A 23,402-nucleotide genomic window follows, 5' to 3' on the forward strand; every position below is an offset into this window, starting at 1 on the left:
AAGGCTTCTTACACATGCAGCCGCGGCATGTGCTTGTGATTAGTGGATTAAATGTGCTGAAAGTAGAGATCAACAAAACAGCACTTGGAAATATGGCTCTTGTGAGACTCCGAGCACCAGCAGAACCCGCTTTATAGAATCATAGAATATTAGGGTTGGAAGAGACCTCAGGAGGTCATCTAGTCCAATCCCCTGTTCAAAGCGGGACCAACACCAATTAAATCATCCCAGCCAGGGCTTTGTCAAGCTAGGCCTTAAAAAACTCTAAGGACAGAGATTCCACCACCTCCCTAGGTAACCCATTCCAGTGCTTCACCATCCTCCTAGTGAAATAATGTTTCCTACTATCCAATCTAGATCTCCCCCACTGCAACTTGAGACCATTGCTCCTTGTTCTGTCATCTGCCACCACTGAGAACAGCCTAGCACCATCCTCTTTGGAATCTCCCTTTAGGTAGTTGAAGGCTGCTATCAAATCCTCCCTCATTCTTCTCTTCTGCAGACTAAATAACCCCAGTTCCCTCAGCCTCTCCTTGTAAGTCATGTGCCCCAACCCCCTAATCATTTTCGTTGCCCTCTGCTGGACTTTCTCCAATTTGTCCACATCCCTTCTGTAGTGGGGAGACCAAAACCTGATGCAATACTCCAAGTGTGGCCTCACCAGTGCCGAATAGAGAGATCTTAACAACGGGTTCCCTATAAAAAGTTCTGATTTAACAACGGGTTCCCTATAAAAAGTTCTGATTTAAGGGATGTGCGACAGCATGTATTTTTTGTACCAATAGGGTTCCCTCGATCTGCTGGCAATGCTACTAATACAGCCCAATATGCTGTTGGCTTTCTTGGTAACAAGGGCACACTGGTGACTCATATCCAGCTTCTCATCCACTGTAATCCCCAGGTCCTTTTCTGTAGAACTGCTACTTAGCCAGTTGGTCCCCAGCCCGTAGCGGTGCATGGGATTCTTCCTTCCCAAGTGCAGGACTCTGCACTTGTCCTTGTTGAACCTCATCAGATTTCTTTTGGCCCATTCTTCCAATTTGTCTAGGTCATTCTGGACCCTATCCTTACCCTCCAGCATATCTACCTATGCCCCCAGCTTAGTGTCATCTGCGAACTTGCTGAGGGCGAAATTCATCCTATCATCCAGATCATTAATAAAGATGTTGAACAAAACCAGCCCCAGGACCGACCCCTGGGGCACTTCGCTTGATACCGGCTACCAACTAGACATTGAGCTGTTGATCACTACCCATTGAGCCCGACAATTTAGCCAGCTTTCTATTCACTTTATAGTCCATTCATCCAATCCATACTTCTTTAACTTGCTGGCAAGAATACTGTGGGAGACCATATCAAAATCTTTGCTAAAGTCAAGACATATCACATCCACCACTTTCCCCATATCCACAGAACCAGTTATCTCATCACAGAAGGCAATCAGGTTGGTCAGGCATGACTTGCCCTTGGTGAATCCATGTTGACTGTTCCTGATCACCTTCTTCTCCTCCAAGTGCTTCAAAATGGATTCCTTGAGGACCTGCTCCATGATTTTGCTGGGAACAGAGGTGAGGCTGACCAGTCTGTCGTTCCCTGGGTTCTCCTTCTTCCCTTTTTTAAATATGGCCACTACATTTGCCTTTTTCCAATTGTCCGGGACCTCCTCCGATCACCGCGAATTTTCAAAGATAATGGCCAATGGCTCTGCAATCACATCAGCCAACCCCCTCAGCACCCTTGGATGCATTAGATCTGGACCCATGGACTTGTGCATGTCCAACTTTTCTAAACAGTCCTTAACCTGTTCTTTCACCACTGAGGGCTGCTCACCTCCTCCCCATACTGTGTTGCCCAGTGCTGCAGTCTGGGAGCTGACCTTGTCTGTGAAGACCAAAGCAAAAAAAGCATTGAGTACTTCAGCTTTTTCCACATCATGTGTCACTAGGATGCCTCCCCCATTCAGTAAGGGTCCAACACTTTCCCTGACCTTTTTCTTGTTGCTAACATACCTGTAAAAACCCTTCTTGTTACCCTTCACATCCCTGGCTAGCTCCCTTACTTCCCCATATAATAAACACGCTTTCTAGGGGCAATCTCAGCCCTGAATAACAATGACAGGTTGGGAGGCTTGGTGGTATGTTAGTGTGAAAAGCAGGAATCCAGGAAGGTTGTTTGCTTTGCCAAGGCTTCTTACACATGCAGCTGCGGCATGTGCTTGTGATTAGTGGGTTAAATATGCTGAAAGTGGAGATCAATAAAACAGCACTTGGAAATACGGCTCTTGTGAGACTCTGAGCACCAGCAGAACCTGCTTCACAGGATGATTGCCATGTAACAACCCTACCCCATAAAATACAACCTAGTAAGCCAAATGTTTCCATTTCTTAGTGTTCCCTATGGCTGTCGAGAGTGATTGTCTCCTGGGTCAAATGTAAGGCAGCCCACAAACTTGCAGTCCGTAGCTCAGGTCAGTGAGAATACGAAAACCCCCTTGGATACAGCAGTTGAGGCACCATAATACAATGCCATCACCACACTTTCCACAGGGAGTCAGAATTCAACTCCAGGCTGTATTTGGTCTGTACGTATCAAATTGGTTGGCTGGAGGTCAGTGATGAGCTGCCAAAATCTTAACAACGGGTTCCCTATAAAAAGTTCTGATTTAACAACGGGTTCCCTATAAAAAGTTCTGATTTAAGGGATGTGCGACAGCATGTATTTTTTGTACCAATAGGGTTACCATACATCCGTATTTTCCCAGGAGGTGATTAAGAACCGAAAAGCCTGACATGTCCAGGAAAATACAGATGTATTTTAACCCTACCTAAAGTTCTTTTTTAAAAAGATGGGGCTGAACTAGAAATGAGCTCCGTTTCACATGTGTGGGTGGTGATCAGGGACAGTCTCAATTTTTGGGTCTTTTTCTTATATAGGCTCCTATTACCCCTCACCGCCGTCCCGATTTTTCACACTTGCTGTCTGGTCACTCTAGGGTGTGCACATGTGTGGGTCCCAGCTGCTCCCTGCCCCCCCCCTCATTAAAGCAGGTGTGCAGGGTTACTGCCCTGGGAACTGCAGGGCACCAGTGGATGTGGGGCTGGCTGCAGATAGGGGCATGGGGCAGGGCTAGCTGGAGGCAGGGAGTGACATGGGCTGGCTGTGGGCAGGTGATGCAGACGGGCGGGCTGCGGGTGGCTGTGGGCAGGGGGTGGCTGCGGGCGGCTGTGGACAGAGGCTGGCTGCAGGCAGGGGGTGGCTGTGGCAGGGGCTGCAGGCAGAGGGCGGCTGCGGGCAGAGGGCGGCTGTGGGCAGGGGCTGGCTGCGGGTGGCTGTGGGTAGGGGGTGGGGCAGGGGGCGGCTGTGGGCAGGGGCTGGCTGGGGGCAGGGGGTAGGTGTGGGTGGCTGTGGGCAGGGGCTGGCTGCGGGTGGCTGTGGGTAGGGCGTGGGGCAGGGGGCGGCTGTGGGCAGGGGCTGGCTGGGGGCAGGGGGTAGGTGTGGGTGGCTGGGGGCAGGGGCTGGCTGCGGGTGGCTGTGGGTAGGGGGTGGGGCAGGGGGCAGCTGTGGGCAGGGGGTGGCTGGGGGCAGGGGGTGGGTGTGGGTGGCTGTGGGCAGGGGCTGGCTGCAGGCAGGGGGTGGCTGTGGCAGGGGCTGCGGGCAGAGGGCGGCTGTGGGCAGGGGCTGGCTGCGGGTGGCTGTGGGTAGGGGGTGGGGCAGGGGGCGGCTGTGGGCAGGGGGTGGCTGGGGGCAGGGGCTGGCTGCGGGCAGGGGGTGGGTGTGGGTGGCTGGGGGCAGGGGATGGCTGGGGGCAGGGGGTGGGTGTGGGTGGCTGGGGGCAGGGGCTGGCTGCGGGCAGGGGGTGGGTGTGGGTGGCTGGGGGCAGGGGGTGGCTGGGGGCAGGGGGTGGGTGTGGGTGGCTGCGGGCAGGGGGTGGCTGGGGGCAGGGGGTGGGTGTGGGTGGCTGCGGGCAGAGGGCGGCTGCGGGTGGCTGTGGCTGGCTGTGGCTGGCTGGGGGCAGGGAAGGCGGGGGAGGGGCGCAGACACTCACACAGGGGGAGCGGTGGGAGCAGCCCGAGCAGCAGGACGCAGCCGGGGACTCACCAGGCAGCAGCAGCAGGAGCCCCAGGGCCAGAGGTCCAAAGAGCAGGAGCAGCAACAGGGCCAGGAGGCAGCTCACATGGCTCTCGCAGCGCAGCGCCCCCCGGCGGCCGGGAGGAGGAATTACAGGCTTCCCAGGCAGAGCCCATCAAAGCTTCCCTCGCAGGGAAGCTAGTTAACAAGCAGTTCTAAAACCGCTTCTAAATTTAACAACGGGTTCGCGCGAACCGGTGCGAACTGGCTCCAGCTCACCCCTGCTGGAGGTGGAGACGGGGAGGAGTTTGAATCAGAAGCATTAGACAAGGTTTGCCTGCATGGAGTGAATGGTTTCTTATAATTAAAAGAAGCTGGCATTTAATCTCTCTGCCTACTGTATGTTAAGGCAGTTGAATGGTATTTGAAGAAAATGCACAAGGCTGTAGCCAGAGCATTTTCAACTGATTTAATATCAACTTTAGGCACAGATCTCAGCTCCTTACCTTGGCTGTGATAGACTCTCTGTTTTCCTGCATGTTAGAAATGGCTTCAGCAATCCGGGAGTGAATGGTACCAATTACAGTGTCTACATTGGATGGTCCATCAAACCGGTCAGCCACCAGCAGCATAGAATCTAGTAAAATAAAAGAGACGGAGACACCCTTTAAGTATATACTATACAAATCAAATTTTAGTATAACTTAAAATGTACATACATTTATATTGGGAGGAATCAAGCATTTGCCCCTCAGTAGATGAAGGTGTTGAAGAACATCTTCCAAGTACTTGTATTGTGTGTACATTTTCAGCAGTTTCACACACTGAATTTGGCAGCATTCAAAGTAAGGCCCAAATGCATCACTAAGGGCACCCCTAGTTCCAGATGAACACCATAGGGAAGAAACAGCTATTACAGCATATCTTTGCAGACTGCCACTACCTTACAAAATGACCAGAGAGCACTGGGTGTTCTACAGAGAGGAATCTGTGCAGAAATATAAAGCAAGGATCTTGACCTAATCCTCCTTTACTGGCTTGCATTTGACTTTCAACCAAGTGCTGCAATGAATAGAACTTTGGAGATGGTGGTGTTTATACAAAGTGCCCACAGACGGGTTTTATGAGTAACAGGCACGTGTTTGGCTCCCATGCCCGGGACGGAGAAAACAAAATTCCTCCCAGTGAATATTTCCCAAGCACCACTTTGGATTTGAGTGCTCTGGCAGGATAAAGCATGACCAGCAAGGGGAAATGTCTACTTCACATGTGGAGCAAAAGAGCACAACACATGCAACTAAACTGATAAGAGGGGAGGAGAGGTGGTGAGGGGTGGGTGAAAGGTGCTCAGTGCTCTAAGCTGCTATTGATTTCAGCACCTCACAAGCTCTGGAGCTGAAATGACAATGGACCAGAGCACCATTCATCCATGTTCTAGAGGTTATTTACTGGATTTATGCCTTGCTGGATTTTACTGGCAACACAAGCTAATGCAGAAGGGAATTTTATATACATGCATGGTACTAGAGAACTACAAAAGAACATAGTGTGCATACAAGCTGATATCCTGAATGTCCAGAGAGACCAGAAACAAACAAGACCGTAGAGGTTAAAGGAATGGATTAAAAATGGGACTGTTTGTACACCGCCACCTGCAGGTTCATAACTACTGAAAACTGCCATCAAGTTCAGATTCTTCTTTTGAGAATTGCAGTGCGAAATCTCCTCTTGATGTCTTTGTCTTTACTAAGAGATGCCATTCAGCTTCCTAGAAATGCAGCCCTTGCTCTATAAACACTGTATTGGCCTCTATGTTTATTTCATTGTATAGATCTGTGAGTGGAGTATAGCGGCACAAGAGTGAGTGAACTATCAGCACTGGATGGCTTGACAAAAGCTTAGGTTTGTATGAGCCATGCACGCTCTCCCTTATTCCACCCCAGGCATGCTCTGCCAATGCATCTCGGCCCTGTTCTACTATATCCACTGCTTTCCAAAGCAAGCCCCCTGCACCACTAGTTCTGCCACTGCATCTAAAACTTGAACTGCAATCCCTCCACTCTGCTATTTCCTCTACTGAGTGCTCCAAAACAATAGTGGGATGACTCCAGCACTGAGTCACACACCAGAACACTACACATCCAGTACACAGGAAGAGATAGTGGTGTAAGTGAAGAATTCCGAGGTTTCTAATGAATCCTGCGCAGTGAATCATACTACAGATAGACTTAACAATAATGTCAATCAGCATTGCTTTTATTTTTAACCACACAGTTTGACATAAAAATATCTCATAACCACTTATTGGGCACTGGGACCTGTACTGATTTCAATACACTTTTGCTTAACAAATAACCTAGAGACCACTGAATTGGATAAAATCAGATCGTGGAGGGAAATGGATGATGTTAACGAAATGCTTGGAAGCCCTGCTCTCTGCCCATACAGAAAAATGATCTGTCTGCTCTAAGCTGTTTTTTCTTCCCAATATATAGAGGGTCAATTCCTGAGGTCCTTAACCCAAGAAAGCTACTATTCACTTCAATGGGACTGAGCACGTTCTAGTCTAGTTCTTCTACTCTACCCATCCGTTGGTACCCAGACTGCTCTCAGGGGATGGTGTGGTGCGGTACAAAGGCTTACCAGCATTCTTCACTCCGCACCCTCATGCATTCTGTACCTGTCACATGCTTCATAGTGTTATTGTTTTACAGAACTTACATTTATTTCTATTGGTACTACTTTCTGTGCCTTTAATCTGCAATGCCAGGCTCCATCATACCAGCACCAATAGTCCAACTGTACAGGGCTCAAGGAAGGAACAATTAATGCTTTTTATAGAAACCAATCTGGGCCTGATCCAAAACTCACTGAAATCAATGGAACAACTTCCATTGACTTCAAAGGGCTTGGGATGAGGCTCTTTCAGACACACACAACACATGGTGTCCCTAGCCTCTCTTTGTCAGAAGCTGAGAATGGGTGACAGGGGATGGATCATTTGGCGATTGCCTGTTCTGTTCTTTCCCTCTGGGACACCTGGCATTGGCCGCTGTCGGAAGACAGGATACTGGGCTAGATGGACCTTTGGTCTGAGACAGTATGGTGGTTCTTATGTTATGTTCTTATGGGGGTAATGTCCATAATAAAGGGCTTGATCTAAAGCTCAATGCAATTGGTTTAATAACACACAACCTGGCTGACAATACAGTCGAACCCATTTATGTCGACCTCGGTTAACTTGCCAATCCTATTAAGTTGACGGTTTACAAGTGGAACCGCCAAACTCCCTCTTTGTCTTATGAGTTTCTCATCCGTTATGTCGATTTGCCGAACCCTAATATCTCGAGCCCGTCCCCGACCCACCGTGTCCCCAGCCGCCGGCTCCCCGGCTCTCCAGCCGCGCGGTTCCCCAGCCGCCCGCTTCCCGCGTCCCCAGCCGCCCGGCTCCCCGCGTCCCCGACCCACCGTGTCCCCAGCCGCCCGCTCCCCGGCTCCCCAGCCCCGCGGTTCCCCGCGTACCCGCCCGCCCGCCCGCCGGCTCCGCTTCGCCGCCCGCCCGTCCGCCCGGCTCCGCTTCCCCGCCCGCCCCCGCATACCCGGTCCCTGCCTGTCCCCGCCCGCCTGGCCCCGCATACCTGGTCCCTGCCCGTCCCCGCCCCACATACCTGGTCCCGGCTTCTCCTGCCGCCCGCCCGCCGGCTCCGCTTCCCCGCCCGCCGGTCCCCGCTTCCCTGCCCCCGCATACCCGGTCCCTGCCTGTCCCCGCCCGCCCGCCCGCCCGGCCCAGCATACGCGGTCCCTGCCCGTCCCCGCCCGCCTGGCCCCGCATACCTGGTCCCTGCCCGTCCCCGCCCCACATACCTGGTCCCGGCTTCTCCTGCCGCCCGCCCGCCGGCTCCGCTTCCCCGCCCCCGCATACCCGGTCCCTGCCTGTCCCCGCCCGCCCGGCCCCGCATACCTGGTCCCGGCTTCGCCTGCCGCCCGCCTGCCGGCTCCGCTTCCCCGCCCGCCGGTCCCCGCTTCCCCGCCCCCGCATACCCGGTCCCTGCCTGTCCCTGCCCGCCCGCCCGGCCCCGCATACCTGGTCCCTGCCCGTCCCCGCCCCACATACCTGGTCCCGGCTTCGCCTGCCGCCCGCCCGCCGGCTCCGCTTCCCCGCCCGCCCGTCCGTCCGCCCGGCTCCGCTTTGCCGGATCCAGCCACGTGCAGGCAGCGCGGTAAGGGGGCAGGGAGGGGGTGGGGGGGTGGATAGGGGTTTATCTCGATCATTGGTTATCTCGACGGCTTTTGGCAAACCCCTAGGCCGTCGAGATAACAGGGTTCAACTGTATTCTCTATATTGTACTATCTAATGTTTATATTGTGGTAGCTCCTAGAGGCCAGCCAGGCTGGGCTCCCATTGTGCTAGGCACTGCACAAACATACAGAAAACACAGGCTATGCCCCAACGTGCTTACAGGCTAAAGGACATGACACAGGCTGATGAGACAAACAAGCAGGCCAGAGCAGAGGGTAACAAAAATAACAGACTCTGCTCTAATCGTACCCAATGACTCAGGAGCAAGGATTACAAATTGCTACATGCCCATGTCTACAGTCTGGGATATGGCAGCTGCAAAGCCAGGGAGGGTTAGCTTGGGAGCATTTCTTGATTATCATCAAATTAAAACAACTGTTTTAGCTGTTTTTTAACCTTAATCAAGAACTGAAAAAAAAATACTGTAGTTTCTCCATTAAAATGTTTTTGTATAGTAAAAGCCAACAGCTGCTTTGATGTAGAAAATGAAACATGCCACACAATGGTGTAATGGCTTTTTGGTATTTTCTGCCCCGAGTGCAATACCAAGGATCTGAAGTTTAACTCCTGCTCCTGTTTAGGAGTAGTAAAAGATTTTTCAAGAAAACTTTTCTGAACTATTTTAGCTTGTGGATGGCATTAATTCTGGGGACGCATATTGATAGATGAAAAGAAATCCCCAAAGTTATTGATAAAATCCAATCACTCGCTGTAAATCATCTCCCTTAACTTGACCTGCCCTACTCTGCCTATATAATACAGTAGCTACATGTTTGTCATTACAATTTCACCTTCAACTACAAACAATGGGGTAAGAGTGAAGGTTGCAGAGTGGCAGTGAATTTCCACCCTTTGTTAAACATCCCGGCTATGTGACTTGCTTGAATTATGACCTTTAACATTACAGAGTGCAAGTATACTTTGAATACCGATCTGCTTTACTCCTAATGGTCAGCTACTGTCAAAAGCAGTGTCTCTTGGGCAAGAAGAACCTGGAACAAGTGCAAAGTGCATACAGAAATGCCACCTAATCAATCAATTAGACTTGCAGATTGACCTTTCAGGAATGGTGGCTAGTCATTCTGCTGGGGCGAGATAGAGAGCAATGACAGGTAACAATTGGCTTGTCCTTGTCAGAAAGGCTAATTCACAAACTCAAGGTTTAAATGCACAGAGCAGATGTTATCTCCTCTCCCTCACTCCTTTTAACCAGACTCACTAACCATTCTACTGGATTCAATTCCAATTAGTTGTGGTAACCTGCCATCTGGGTCATTAGAAATGAAAGCTAATTAGCATAAACTAATATGGATAAAAGCTGGCTGATGCATCATATGTAACAACAGCCTAGGTTCATCTGAGCAGTGATTCAACTTTTACTTTGCAACATTCCACTGAACCAAGGAGACATGGCATGAATGTGTGTTTTAACAATAACAGGCAGTAATATTGAGTAGAAAGACAGCTGAACTGTAAGAACAAGACAGCCGCTGAAGAGTCCGACAAGAAAATACAGTTCTGTGAGTGCATAAAAGGAAGGAAGAAAAGTAAAAAATCTAGTTAAATGGACTATGTTGAAATGCATACGAAAGATCTTACTTACTCATGTGGTATAATGATGGGCTAACCATGATACTTTTCCTTCTTGAACTTATTTTATTTTGCTCTAAATCTGCTAGCTCAGACAGGTCCCAATCCAGCAATGAGCTGTGTGTGGACAGCTCCCTCCACCAAGGGGGACAATGGACCTCTGCACAGAAGGGTACAGAAGGCTAATGGCTAGAGTAGATGACTGGAGGCTCTGTCAGACTATGCAGTGTGCTCTGGCACGGATGCACCTCTGTTCTCCGGATGCACCTCTGTTCTCTGTGGGGATATCCCACATTGAGTGCCCTCTGGTGACACTATCTGGCCACTGATACCCATTGCCTCACCCTTCACTGAAATGACTGGCCCTACTACATGGAGTTGAAGAAAAAGAAAGAGATTTTTAAATTTATCCTCTCTGTAGTCTTAGAAGTTAGGAGAGCTCTTGCTTCCTGTTCTCAAAAGAAACTGGCTGAAAAAGTCAGGGGCCTCAGAAGGTTGCTGTACTAGATGGATTTTTGACCCTTGGGCTGGCATACAAGTCCCTCAGCGGGTTAAAAAAATCTTGAGTGCTAAGGGTTTTCAGCATGACGTACTGGCAGCACGCGGCCCAGGAGTGCAAATCTTGCCCTTTAGAGAAGCAGAGTTATAAGGCAGTTAGCAGAAAGTGCCCTGAGAGCAAGAGGAGTTGTGTGGCTGGATGCACACAGGGCCAGTTTTTTCAAAAGTAGGTCCCTACGCCTTGCCCTACGCCCAGAAGGCAACAAACAAAGGCTCTAGAGAAATGGCTTCCATGAGCCCATGAGCCCTTCAGTCCTGTTGCCAGCTCCTTCTCTTTTAAACCAAGGGGCTTCTCATTTGAGTGCTTCAGCTGTGTTCAGTTACCACGGGGCCACATAAGGAGAGGGCAAACTCTCATGTAGCCAGGACCCAAACCAGGTAGGGCTTTCTGGTCAAAAACAAAACCGTGGCTTGGACTCCCTCCCCCACAAATAACCTGGCAGCCAGCACTGACTAGAGAGCATGGAGCTAATGCCTGCCCTACAAGGATCATCATTAGCTAAGCAGGCTGTGGCCTTCTGAACAAGGAGATGTTTGTGACTAGCTTTCAGGTGTAACTAAGCCCCATGATGAGTGCAGTGCCGTAACCTATGGTGGAGGTGACACAACCAAGGACACAAAATCATTCCATTTATAGCTATATTAGAGAATTACAACTGGCGGGTAGCAGAACAAAAACATCTGAAATGAAAATGTATTTTTTAAAAATACCTTTCAGCTAATGGTCTGTTAAGGCAAAAAAAAACCAAAAACCAAAAACCAAAAAAAAGCCTGAATCCCAATTTGTGAGTGTTCATTATTATGGTCACATTGCCTATTACCTTATATTTATCTCCATTACGTTTCATTTCCCTGGTGTTAAACCAGTTATGCTGAAAATAAAAATCTCCTGGATGTACTAAGCTGCTTGCACCGTGCTTATTCACCGCTCAGCCCCACTTATATGTAATCAGTTAGTTTATCTGCAGATGCTGTCCTTGGGCTTATTTGTGAAAGTCAATTAGGAACAGCAAGGGGTCCTCTGACTTCCCACAGAGCTCCATTACTTCCAGAGCAAGCAAAACACAGATTCTGTGCCCTCCTCTCCCCCTCACTCCGCGCACTCTGGCACGTCCCTGAATCCTTGTAGTTCACATTTAAAGCAGTAGCTTTTTATCACAGGCTTTCTGAAAATCCAGCTTAATCATATACATTTTATAGCTTTCCAAAAGAGATGCTCTGGCTCAGCAGTAGGTATGGGCTAGAGGCAGGAATCACTGGGTGAGGTTCTTTAGCCTGCATTATGCAGGCGGTCAGTCTTGATCATAATGGCGCTTTCTGGCCTTAAAATCTGTGAATCATACCCTTAGATAGACATACAGTCCACTTCATTGCAACAAGGCTTGTCACCGCCAGAAAGTGAAAAATGCAGGATCTTCCTGTTGACTGCTGACCCATCACCTGATTGTGAAGGGTTTATAGTTTTGGCTACCATATAATTCCTTTGCTAAGCCTTTTTAATGCAAGTTATGAAAGCTGTAACAGCAAGAAGGAGAACAAATAACCAAGTTATTAGGTTTGTTATGATTACAGACCTTTCGTATGAGCATGAGGCCTTGAGGGAGTACTTATGCTAAAGGCTGGGAGTAGGCCTCAGGAAATAACCACAGGTCAGATATTTTTCACTCTCCTTCTAAGAGACAAAAGAGTAACCCCACAAACAGGTACAGTATGCTACAGGATTCCACAAGAAGGGAGCTTTAGAGCGCTTTGGAAATTATGTTGCTATGGAATATTAAACAGTTAGATCTCATTTACATATCAAAATTATTAAGAAATAAGTGATGTATATCATGAATATTAATACTTGATGTTTAATTATGGATGTCCTAAAGGCCTCATATGGATAGGAGCTGTTAATGATCAGGATAAAGGAGCAAATATGGTATATATCTGTACTACCACCATAAGGAAGGGTATAAAATACCACACCCAGTTCCCATTTCTGTGGGTTCATCTAGTCCCCGAGGCAGTGTAAATGGAATCAAAACCTCCTTTCTGATGGGTTACACTTATTTACCCTTCTGTTTTTGTGTCCAGTAGTCTCCATAAGTTGTAAATATACACAATGCAAGATTGTAAGTATAAACATAGGAAACCACTTAACCACACTTATCTTAGTCATATAGTTATACATATTGATCCTTTCCCATGATTCCAATTATAGTTGTCTCTACTAAATAAAGTTTGTGTGTGTGCATTTCACCAAATTACGTCTTGTCAATTAACTTTAAATAGCCACCTGGGAAAAGAACCTGTTATCTGTGACAAGTGCATATTGCACCCCAGTACGTAATCTGATAAGTGTAATAATTGCTCAGGCTACGTTCCCTGACTGATTTCATTCTAGTCTTCTCCTAGTGTTGATTTTTTTGCTTGGCTGCTGAACTTGACCCCGTCTCCTCCACCATGGCATTTGTGTTTAAATATCAAGCAAATGAGCTTTATTTTCCTTTATATACGAGTCTTATTGCTCCAAACTCCATCCCACCCTTTTTGTTTTGAAGAAGCATTGTTAGGATTGAAAGTCTTCAATTCTGACTCCTCTGTAGCCCATGGAAACAATTGTATTACTTTTCATTTCTACAGCACCTCCCACGGGAGGATCTAAAAGCGCTTTCCAATTTAATTTAGTTTACCCTTGGTACTCCTGGAGGACAGTACCACTCAGCCAGAATAAGGGTGGTAGAATCTGGCCCTAAACCTCAAGAGGTGGGAAGGGCACATGAATTAATTGAGTTGTTTTAATTGGTTTAATTGGAAAGAGTGTAGGGCTCTTGCCAGCCCAGTGCAGAAGAAGCAATCTAAAGCAACAGGATTAGCCAGTGTAGCACATTCTGTGTAGTGATCTGACTGAGCCCATTACTCAAACACAGTAAAATGTCTTTCCAGTCCTTTTACAGTCCAGCTCTGAGGCAGAGGCATTTTAGCGTAAAAGGGTCTTACGCCCTTTTAACTGTTCTAATGGCACTTTATACATTCTCTAATCCCGGTCTCACAAAGACTGAATATGAATTTTGGAGTGTGCGGGAGGAATATGACAGAAACTCAGCAGTTTTACTGGCACATAACTAGCTCTTCTTACCAATCAGGTTCCTCCATTCCGTGTCCAGGTCTGCTTGATTGGCCAGGCAGCCCTTCATGACGTTGTGGCAGTAGTTGTTGCATGGCTTCACACTAGACATGCCCCGGCAATACGGACAGTACACCAGCTTCATTATGGCACGAGTGCACTCATGGCTAAGAGACACCTAAAAGAGGTGGAAGGGCAACTATTAATTATGGAAACAAGTGAAAGACTCATTAAACAAGAAATTATACAGTGCATTATTTTAAAGCCCTAGTCAGACAGATTAAAATATACTGAGCCAAATTCATGCCTCATGCAACTCAATCATTTAAAATGTTTTGTGATGCAGTGGACAGGACTCTGGATTGAGGCAGAATTCTGTTTTGGGTTTGCCACTGACCTGCTGTGTGTCCTTGGGCAAGTCACTTTGTCATTCAGTACCTCTGTTTCCCCTCCCACCCTTCATCTCCCTTGTCTATTTAGACTGTAAGCTCTTCCAGTCTCTTTTTAGACAGTCTTTAGACTGTCTCTCACTGTGTATGTATTAATCGCACCCTGTGATTACAGCACAAACCTACCCACTGTATATTTATGCAGTACCTAGCACAACAAGGCCCTAAACTCGACTGGGGCTTCTATGCACTACCATGATGCAGATACAGATGATGATAAAACCAAAGTAGCAAAAGATGTGAATTTATATAGAGATGAAAATATTAGCTAATGGAATGGAATACAAAAATATACCAAAGAGCACACTAAATAATCAAATTATTATGACTGTATTATGATTCATTTAGAGAAGTTCACAATACACGTTACAGCACTTGAGCAGCGATATTACATTCCTATTCCTTCCTTGAGTATCTGCAGGGTGGGCCCTTTCACAACCAGTGATAGCCAGTTTTACTAACCTCTATCCTTTCTGTTCTCACTGTCCCTGTGTCATGACTGTGACCTGTAATTCTGTGCCACTGTCACATGGTAACTCCTGCACCGGAAGAGTCTTTTATAAGCATCAGCAGGTTATTTTGTTAGGAAAGTGTTTTGTTTCAACCACCTGGCAGATGTGGCTAGCCACAAGCTTCCTCCATGAACTTATATTGACTGGACTGACAGTTTGCTCCTGAAATGTGTACTGCCTCTCGTGCGAGGCTGATCCCATGGGGGAGCCCGAACATTACAGGCATTCTGCTGGTGTCATAGGAAAGGAAGGTGGGGTGAAGAGCTTGTGAGGGTGATCCAAAGGGTCAGCCTGAACCATTTTGAAAATATCTGCAATTTGGGGTACTCCAAAGGTTTAAAGAAATTGCACGTTTAACATATTTTTGTGAGCCTCAGGGATAAACAATTTCTGGAAGAGATGACTAACCAGCATCCAGACATGGGAGAAGGGGCTGATCAGCATTAGAGGAAGGGAAACCCCCCATCTATAATTTGGTGCAGAACCAGATCAAGATGCTCCTGAGAGCTCCCTGATGAACAACTCCCCTCCAACCCACTACTACAGTGCTGTGCTGCAACCATTAGCTCAAATGGGACCCTGGCAAACCTGGCCAGTCCATAATATTAACTAGAATATCAATTTTTTTTGGCCAATATCCATTTGCAATTTCCTTGTTAGGTGATTTAAAAGAAATGGCTTAATGTTCCTTTTTCAACCAATCAATCAAATGCCAGTAGCTTAGCGCTCATGAGAAATTATGCAATAGCAAGAACAAACAGGTGTGATGGATGGGGAAATGCTCTGTCTTGAAAGAGATCCAAGTTGCAAGATTCACTTTCCTTTTAAGCTTGCTGTGGTCCAAGAATAAGCAATACCAAGGCAGCTTTAGAAGAGTGGGAGCATGCTGAGCCCACTGTTAGAGGTCCAGAGATAAAATCCCTAAGGTTTGTCTTCCTCAAACACTCTTCTCTGTAGCCCTTTATTTTTAGTACTCCTTGAAAAGGATATCTCCACTCTGCTGGGTTTTTATTTTGAAGGAATGAATTGAAGGACCTCATGAGAAGTCTTCCTGAGGTTCAGATACCGTACAGACATCCAGAACTGCTCCCCATGTTAAAAGTTAGAAGTAGGTGGTTTCAATTTCTTTGGTTTCTATAAAATGAAGTTTCTAAAACTCAGAAAACTGATGGGATAATGTAGAAAAATTCTCTCTCTGTACACAACAAATATCCACAGAAAGACCTGAGCCCAAATCCACTAAGGACTTAGTCATTGCACCTAACTTCTAGGTCCCCGGTCACTTTGGCTACATGTACATAGGGATAAAATACCGTCTACCCCTTGCAGGATCCCGGAGCTTGGGCTCCAACCCAAACCCCAACATCTACACAGTGATTTTTCAGCTCTGGGGCTTGAGCTCTGCGAGCTCAAGTCAGCTGACTCAGGCCAACTGTGGGTTTGTTATCCCTGTGTTGACATAGTCCCTGTGGAATCCACAAACCTTGAGTGAGGCCCTTCGGCTCCCTATACTATGCATGGGGACAGATAGCTGCCTGAGAATGGGATCCACAAAAGCCAGCTCACTAGGCAGGGAGCTGCCTAAACTAGCCAACAGGAGATGATGACAAGAGGTGTAAGTCCTATGCCCGGCCACTCCCATGGAGTTAGGTGCCTGGTCCGGTCTGGAGGGAGGCACCTATCTCGCTTGGGATCCACAGCTAGGAACCTTCGTCTGGAGTCAGGTGCCTAAGTGGTTTCTTGGCAGAACAGCAGCAGCACATACCTGACACCACACAAAACGACTGGAGAGAGGAGGCAGCCTCCCTTATAACCTCTAGCCCAGTGGTCAGGGAACTCACCCCAGAGACAGGTTCAGTTCCCCCCTCTGCCTGGTGACATTCTCACTCTTGCTGGCCCAATGTATATTTTAGTTATTTATACCAAGTGGAATGGCTTCAACAGAGGGGACAACATCAGACAATCCCCTAGTTCACTGGTTAGGGCACTCACTTGAGAGGTAGGGGAAGCCAGTTCAAATCCCTTCTCATGAGGCAGAGGTGGGAACTGAAATGGGTTCTCTCACATCCTGGGTGAGTTCCTTAAGAACTGGGCTGAAGACGATAAAGGTAGCTTCCTTTCTCCTCCCCCCTCACCCTCCCCCAGCCATTTTCTGCATGTGGCCGGAGTATGCCTACCAGATCGGGCCCTGCAGGAAACACAGGCAAAGTCTTCTCCTGGTTTCAGGATCATTCCAGGGTTCAGATGGGGGTCCGGGTGGCTGCCTGAGGCAGCAGTGCATATGCCAAGAGACAGAAACTTAGGTGCCTTGGGAACTTTTTACAGTGAACATTTAGGCACCAAATGAGTTTTGCCAACTACAGGACACCTGTGATTGCAGTGATGCCTACACCCAAGTCCCTTTGTGGATCTGGGCCCTAATGCTGTAACTCTGCCAGATAAAGTACACACTAACCTGCCACAGAAATACTAAAACCTAGGGTGACGAAGTGTTCTCATCCCCAGCCCCGAGTCTGCACCCCTAGCCAGAGCCCTCACCCCCCGCACCCCAACCCTCTGCCCCAGACCAGAGCCCCCTCCTGCACCCTCAACCCCTCAGCCCCACTACGGAGCCCCCTTCTGCACCCCAAACCCCTCATCCCTGGCTCCATCCCAGAGCCCTCACCCCCTGTCGCATCCCAACCCACTGACTCAGCCTGGCTCCCACTCCCGCAGTCTGGATGCCTCATTTCTGACCCCACCCTAGAGCCCACACCCCCAGCTGGAGCCCTCATCCCCTCCTGCACCCCAGCCCAGTGAAAATGAGCAAGTGGGTGAGGGTGCAGAGAGCGAGCGACAGAGGGAGTGGGGATGGAGTAAGCAGGGGCGGGGCCTTGGAGAAGGGGTGGGGCATGGGTGGAGCACTGGAAGAGGGGCGGGGCAATGGTCAGGGCAAGAGTGTTTGGTTTTGTGAGAGTAGAAAGTTGGCAACCCTACTAAGACCTCAACCTTGAAGAAAACTGCAAAAGTTTAAAAGCTTTGCTCTCTCTTTTAAAAGAGCTTCTTCTTTTGTTACCACTGCAAGCACGCACAAACAGAACCAGAGGAGTAAAATTAGTGCACCCATTCTTCAAATCCCTGCTACAAGGTACTAAAATGCACATTTAATTCCTGGGATTAAATTGGTTTAAAAAGTGTAATGCTCCCTTAACACCAGCAGGTGGAGTTTTTACCCTACTCAAGTAACAGATGAGGAAAAGTTTGAGAAACAAACCAAAACTCCATCCACCACTTATTAACCTAAGACAACAAGGTACAATGAAAATATCATTTAAAATGTAAGATTTTCTTATAAACCACAGGACTTGAATAAAATGAACCGAATGTTAAATGCAGGGACAACAGTTAAGAGCAGATGAAATATAAATGCATGCTATAAATAGCTAACACCAGCCAGAAGCAGACCATTCAACTTGAAATTCTGGAAATTCACTCTGGAAGGGAGTGCCACTTTTTCTTCTTCTGAGTCTTCACCAGAGCTGTACTGTGAAAATCCAGTGTAAGAATTCAGCTTGCATGCTCGTGAATGCTTACAAGAAAGTACTGGGGAGAACGTTGCTATTTTTCCAGACCTGCAGAAGAGCTCTGTGGAGTTGGAAGATTTGTCCCTTTCACTAATAGAAGTTCTACAACAGAAGATATTACCTCACCCACCTTGTCTCTCTGATTACTTAACTTACTCATGGATATTTTTCTTTTCAAAGTGAATTTAATGCTTATGAAGCCAGTGGAGACCCCTCTGTCCCAGGACAGCCCCAGCAGGGGCAGCAACTCCAGAGTCTCCAGGATGCTCTGCCTCTACTCAGACTTGATAAGACCATCTGTGTGTGAGGATAGTTAATGCTCCGTGCTAGTCACTCCATGTCCTTGCTGCCAAGATTGGCCAACAAGGGTGCAACTATTGTTATTTCCTGTGCTGTGATCCACTGTCCTGCAACCGGCCTCGTATAGGCCACTCAACAACTGTCAGAGGGTCATAGCGTGGCTAGCCAGGCTAACCATCACACATGATGCAGAAGCATCCTAAAAAAGCAAATGCTTGCTTATTGTTCACATCTGCCTTTGGATGGCCGTTTCAGATGATGTACTAGGCACAAAGAACACTGCCTGGAGTTTCGAGCTAAGCTCCTGAGAGTAGGAAAAAAACTATGCCTTTACCGCATAACTGAGCAAACATGACTTGGATGTCAGACAGAGAATATTTGTGCATGGCCAATTTGTCATTCTTGCAAAGTGACTTTTTCCACCAGAGGGACACTTTAATGCCACATCGTACGAAGCAGCTTGGAGGCAGTGTGCATAGTGCAGTACGGTCAATATCCACACATGTAAACCCTTCTGCATTTTACCTGTCCTATGTTTCAGCCTGGCAGAATTTGATTTTTTTTTTAAATTTCCACAGATATCCTCAATGTATATTTTTAAACAACTTTTCAATTTTTTTTATTGATTTAAATTTTCAATATAAATGTTTCACTGTTGTGGGAAATTATGGGAGGTCAGACAATTGTTTAATGACCGTAAGCACCGAGATTAAAAAAAATAAAGCTTTATAGCCATTAAAACATAAATAGTCAATATCACATGTCAAAATATACAAAAGTAAATATCCTTAAATCAAACTCTATTAAGTTCTCAAGCAGCATTTTTCTTACATTGTCTATCTGTAAATTTCAATTATCATCGATGGAAATATTTTTTGCCAGTTTGTGCATGTATGATGACATTGGCATTTACTAACATTTACCAATAAAAATGGAACCCTTCTAAGCCTACCTATGCTATCCCTTTCTCCTGTGCCTGTCCCTGCTGTATACACAGTAGGTGATTTATTCATGCACCAACTATTGATGTTAAAATGATCTCTCCCTTAAATCGGTCAGATTGTGAGTGTTCAATTTTATCTCTGAGCAGCAAGGATTAGTAGTAGTATCTGCTGGTATCCAGATGACTCAAGGTTCCTGTACCCCTTTAACCACTAATTATTCCACTTGTTAATGATCATGCTCTTCCAATTTTGCAGACAGAATGAGCAGATGTGTCTAAAATGGACACCAGTGTTGCTCAATGGCTGGGGAGCTTCCTGAGACTAGGAGGGTGAGATTATGGAAGTGTTTTCCACATGGACTTTGCCTTGATAGCGCTCAATCCTGCCCTCACTTATACCCATGTAAGTCCATTAACTTCCACGGCGTTCGTCCCACTGTACCTCTGTGTGAGAGGAGAATCAGGCTCTTGAGCTCTAAGATGCAGGTTCCTCCATCTGCTGTTGCTTCCATCTAACATATACAGTGATAGAGCTGCTCCAGGCTTGGGCTCACTGCGCTAAAATGTAGAATCTGGCAGGGGACTGTATGAAGCCTGAAGAGTTCGATTTAAAATGTGTTTAGGAACTAAACTCCCCCAGTTCAGCTAACAGGCTCTGGAGGCACATTAACCCTTGTAGGTTATTTTGTTGAATCAAAAAGGGCTTTGAGGTGGTGAGGGTAGGATAAGGGCTGGCTGACGCCCACAGGGCCAGCTATGCAAACAATCCCACACAGTTTTTGAGAACTTGGACAGGAGATTTGCTAGCACAGCACACCCTGAAGTCAAGGTTCAGAAGGATTTGATGTGAACATTCCACATAGCTCTAATCCTAAAGTATTTGCTTATATCACTCATCCAAATGTCTTGATTCTTTGTCCATTGCCTAAGGAGATGCTACCTAAGAAGTAAAGGGGACTGACTGCTTTCTTCCAGCGAACATCCTAATTGCAGATAATATTTTGAAATTGGGCCAGTGTGGCATCTTTCTCTTTTTAAAATATGAACTATACAGAGACTCTTTCCCTACACACAGGACTTATTAGTGGAGTTGAGATGTCTAGCTTTGAAAGGAGTCTCAGAAATAGCTTGGAGACATTCAATCAGAAATTAATTTATTATCTTTATAGACTATATGTTGAGAGGTTATATCATACTGTACCAAACAACTGGCTATGAGAATCTCTCTCTAGATCTCTTGGATACAGTGAGGTTAAGGGATGGCAGCACTAATTGTTCGAGCTGTCTGCCTTTTCTCCACTCTTGTGGCTTTGTGCCTGTAAAGCTATTGTATTGATAACACATTGTGACTTTTTTCTTCTATAGTAACACATACACCCCTGACCCCGTGAAGAAAATCTCCATAGGGAGCAAAAGGAGAATGGACAGCATTACGGGTACACCTCAGCAACCCAGGCAAACAATGGGTGGTACGTACTCACACAACTCGACTCCTTGAACAAAGGGAATGGCAGAATCAGGTCCAGAATTCAAGGTACTCAAAATGAGGAGCTAATGTTATGCGAGTGATGTAGAAAACTGTCACCAACATCCCTAAAGCGCAGATCTGCAAAAAGGGCTGTTCGAGTGAGGCACGTTGTTTGCACTACAACGCCTTATTGAGTTATATGGAAAGACTCCAGGGAAGACCAGGAAGGAAGATCCAACTAGGGCTGCCAACTATGTAACATTTAAAAACCAGACGCTCCAGCAAGAGTACTGGCACCTTCCTTTCCCCTACCCTTGAGTACCTGCCCCACTTCTTCCCCTGAGGCCCTGCTCGTGGCCTACCACTTTCCCTTAAGGTCCCCCTCTCTGTTTGCTCCTCTTTCCCCCTCCCTCCATCACTCACTGCTTTTCCCCTCTCCACCCCTCCCTGCGTGGGTCAGGAGGGACTCGCCTGCAGAGCTGGGGCTGGGTGCTGCAGCCGCCCGCTGCAGGTAGAAGGTGGCCCTAGCTGAGTAAAGGCTGGTGCGGGTGATGATTTGGTGCCTCCCCTGCCTGCAGTGACCGGACTTTGGTGTCTGGTCAGTAGATCTGACTGGGCACCATCAGGTCCCCTTTTCCACCAGACTTTCTGATTGAAAACAGGACAACTAGCCACCCTACATCCAACGGCCAGGTACGCAGCACAGAACTGGCTTCCCCTTTCCATCTTCTCATTGCCCTTACTTTACAAAACAGAGACGTGGACATTTCTACTGTGGGGCCACATTTGGAGGCATTTCCTTTGGAGCCAGGGAAAGCTGTGGTGTTTGTCACTGGCCATGGGACTCCAATTTTGTATGATGAGGGGGGCCTTGAAAGTGCTGCTATTTATATCCTTACACAGGATATTGTTAAGGGTGCAGTACTGCAGCTCTCCATGGAAGAGTGCATGGGGTTTTTGGTGGTGGCCTTTTTTATTGCTTGGCTAGAAGTAAGGTAGCTAAGTGTTTTAACAGGGAAAAATAAAATATATATGTAAAGGGGGTAAAACGTCAGAGAGATGGAGGTGGCTGATTGGTTAAAACCAATAAGGGGCGGAGCCAAGGGACTATAAAGCTGGTCTCCAGGCTCAGCAGCTCATTCCAGCCTATGAGTTCAATCCACCTAGAAGTTTGCTTCAGCCTGGGAGTACTCAGGTTTATAGGCTCAGCTAAGCCAAGGAGTTTGATCCATGTTAGGAGCGCAGCCCCGATGAGTGCCTAGATTTAGATCTCAATGTCATCTTAAGGATTTTTGCAAGATGCTTCCTTGCCCCCCATGGTAGGGTGTTTATTTCATGTGACTGTTGCTATTGAACATTGCAAATTAAATTAATGAGCTTCATTTATTAAATTAAAAGTTCCTTATTTTGATATTTCTTTATTGTGATATTTACAAAGGATTCCTACTTTCATCTCTCCACTCTACTTAAGAGTCTGGTACCACATTTCCCCTGTTAAAACGTAGTGTGACACCCAAAGGAGCCTATATATATAGGCTGTTATTCAGAAGTGCTGAACTGCCCTTGACTTCAAGTTAAGCTGCCAGGTGCTCAGGACTTCTGAACATCAGAACTTGGGTTTCTAAAACTCAACTCAGGAGTTTAATATGAGGCACCCACTTTTGAAAATATCGACCTATACATTTTGTACCTTCGGCAGCAGCCCCTGTGGCACAGATTTTAAAAGGATTCATTACTATTACCCTATGATTTGCACATTAAAAAGTCCACTAGAAAATTTGTCTTGCTCTTCTAGGCAGTAGCATGCATCTACGTATACAATGTTTACATTGCATGCCCCTGAATTCACAAAAAATGTGGTCCAATTGGCAGCCCATGGGGCCATTCTGTCCAGCCCCTGAACGTGCACTGTAGAACAAAATTGTGTTCTCTGCAAAGCATGACCTCGCATACACCGTACGCGCAAGGTAACACCACATGGACGATGCCATTTTGTGGAACTTCACTAAAAAGTCTGGACCACTAAGGCAGTGTTCTCAACCAGGGCTATGTGTACCCCTGAGGTTATACAGAGGTCTTCCAGGGGGTACAACTCCTCATCTAGATATTTGCCTAGATTTACAATAGGCTACATAAAAAGCACTAGTAAAGTCAGTACAAACTAAAATTTCATACAGACAATGACTTGTTTACACTGCTCTATGTACTATACACTGAAAAGTAAGTACAATATTTATATTTCAATTTAGTTATTTTATAATTATATGGCAAAAATGAGAAAGTCAGCCATTTTTCAGTAACAGTGTGGCTGTGACACATTTGTATTTTTATGTCTGATTTTGTAAGTAAGTAGTTTTTAAGTGAGGTGAAACTTGGGCGTATGCAAGACAAATCAGACTCCTGAGGGGGTACAGTAGTCTGGAAAGGTTGAGAGTCACTGACCTAATGCAGGCAAGTGTGGAATTGAAACGTCTGTGACAGAACAGAGCTAGTGGTGCAAACTCTTCATCAGGATGGAAAGCTTAGTGCAAAATTGTTC

At 47.0% G+C, this 23,402-nt stretch overlaps 1 protein-coding gene across 1 annotated transcript in view; it reads right to left on the reverse strand.

Annotated features, from left to right (window-relative positions):
- The window catches only part of GPC1 (glypican 1), a 301,536-nt gene that overhangs the window by 16,990 nt on the left and 261,144 nt on the right, over positions 1–23,402 (reverse strand). Inside the window, exons 4-5 of the mRNA XM_045031576.1 lie at positions 13,641–13,806; positions 4,575–4,705 (exon numbers count right to left, since the gene is read on the reverse strand). Of these exons, the coding sequence (XP_044887511.1) occupies positions 4,575–4,705; positions 13,641–13,806 (297 nt within the window). The remainder of the gene's footprint in view (positions 1–4,574; positions 4,706–13,640; positions 13,807–23,402) is intronic.

This window comes from Mauremys mutica, chromosome 9 (genome assembly GCF_020497125.1).
Source record: "Mauremys mutica isolate MM-2020 ecotype Southern chromosome 9, ASM2049712v1, whole genome shotgun sequence".
Lineage (NCBI taxonomy): Eukaryota > Metazoa > Chordata > Testudines > Geoemydidae > Mauremys > Mauremys mutica.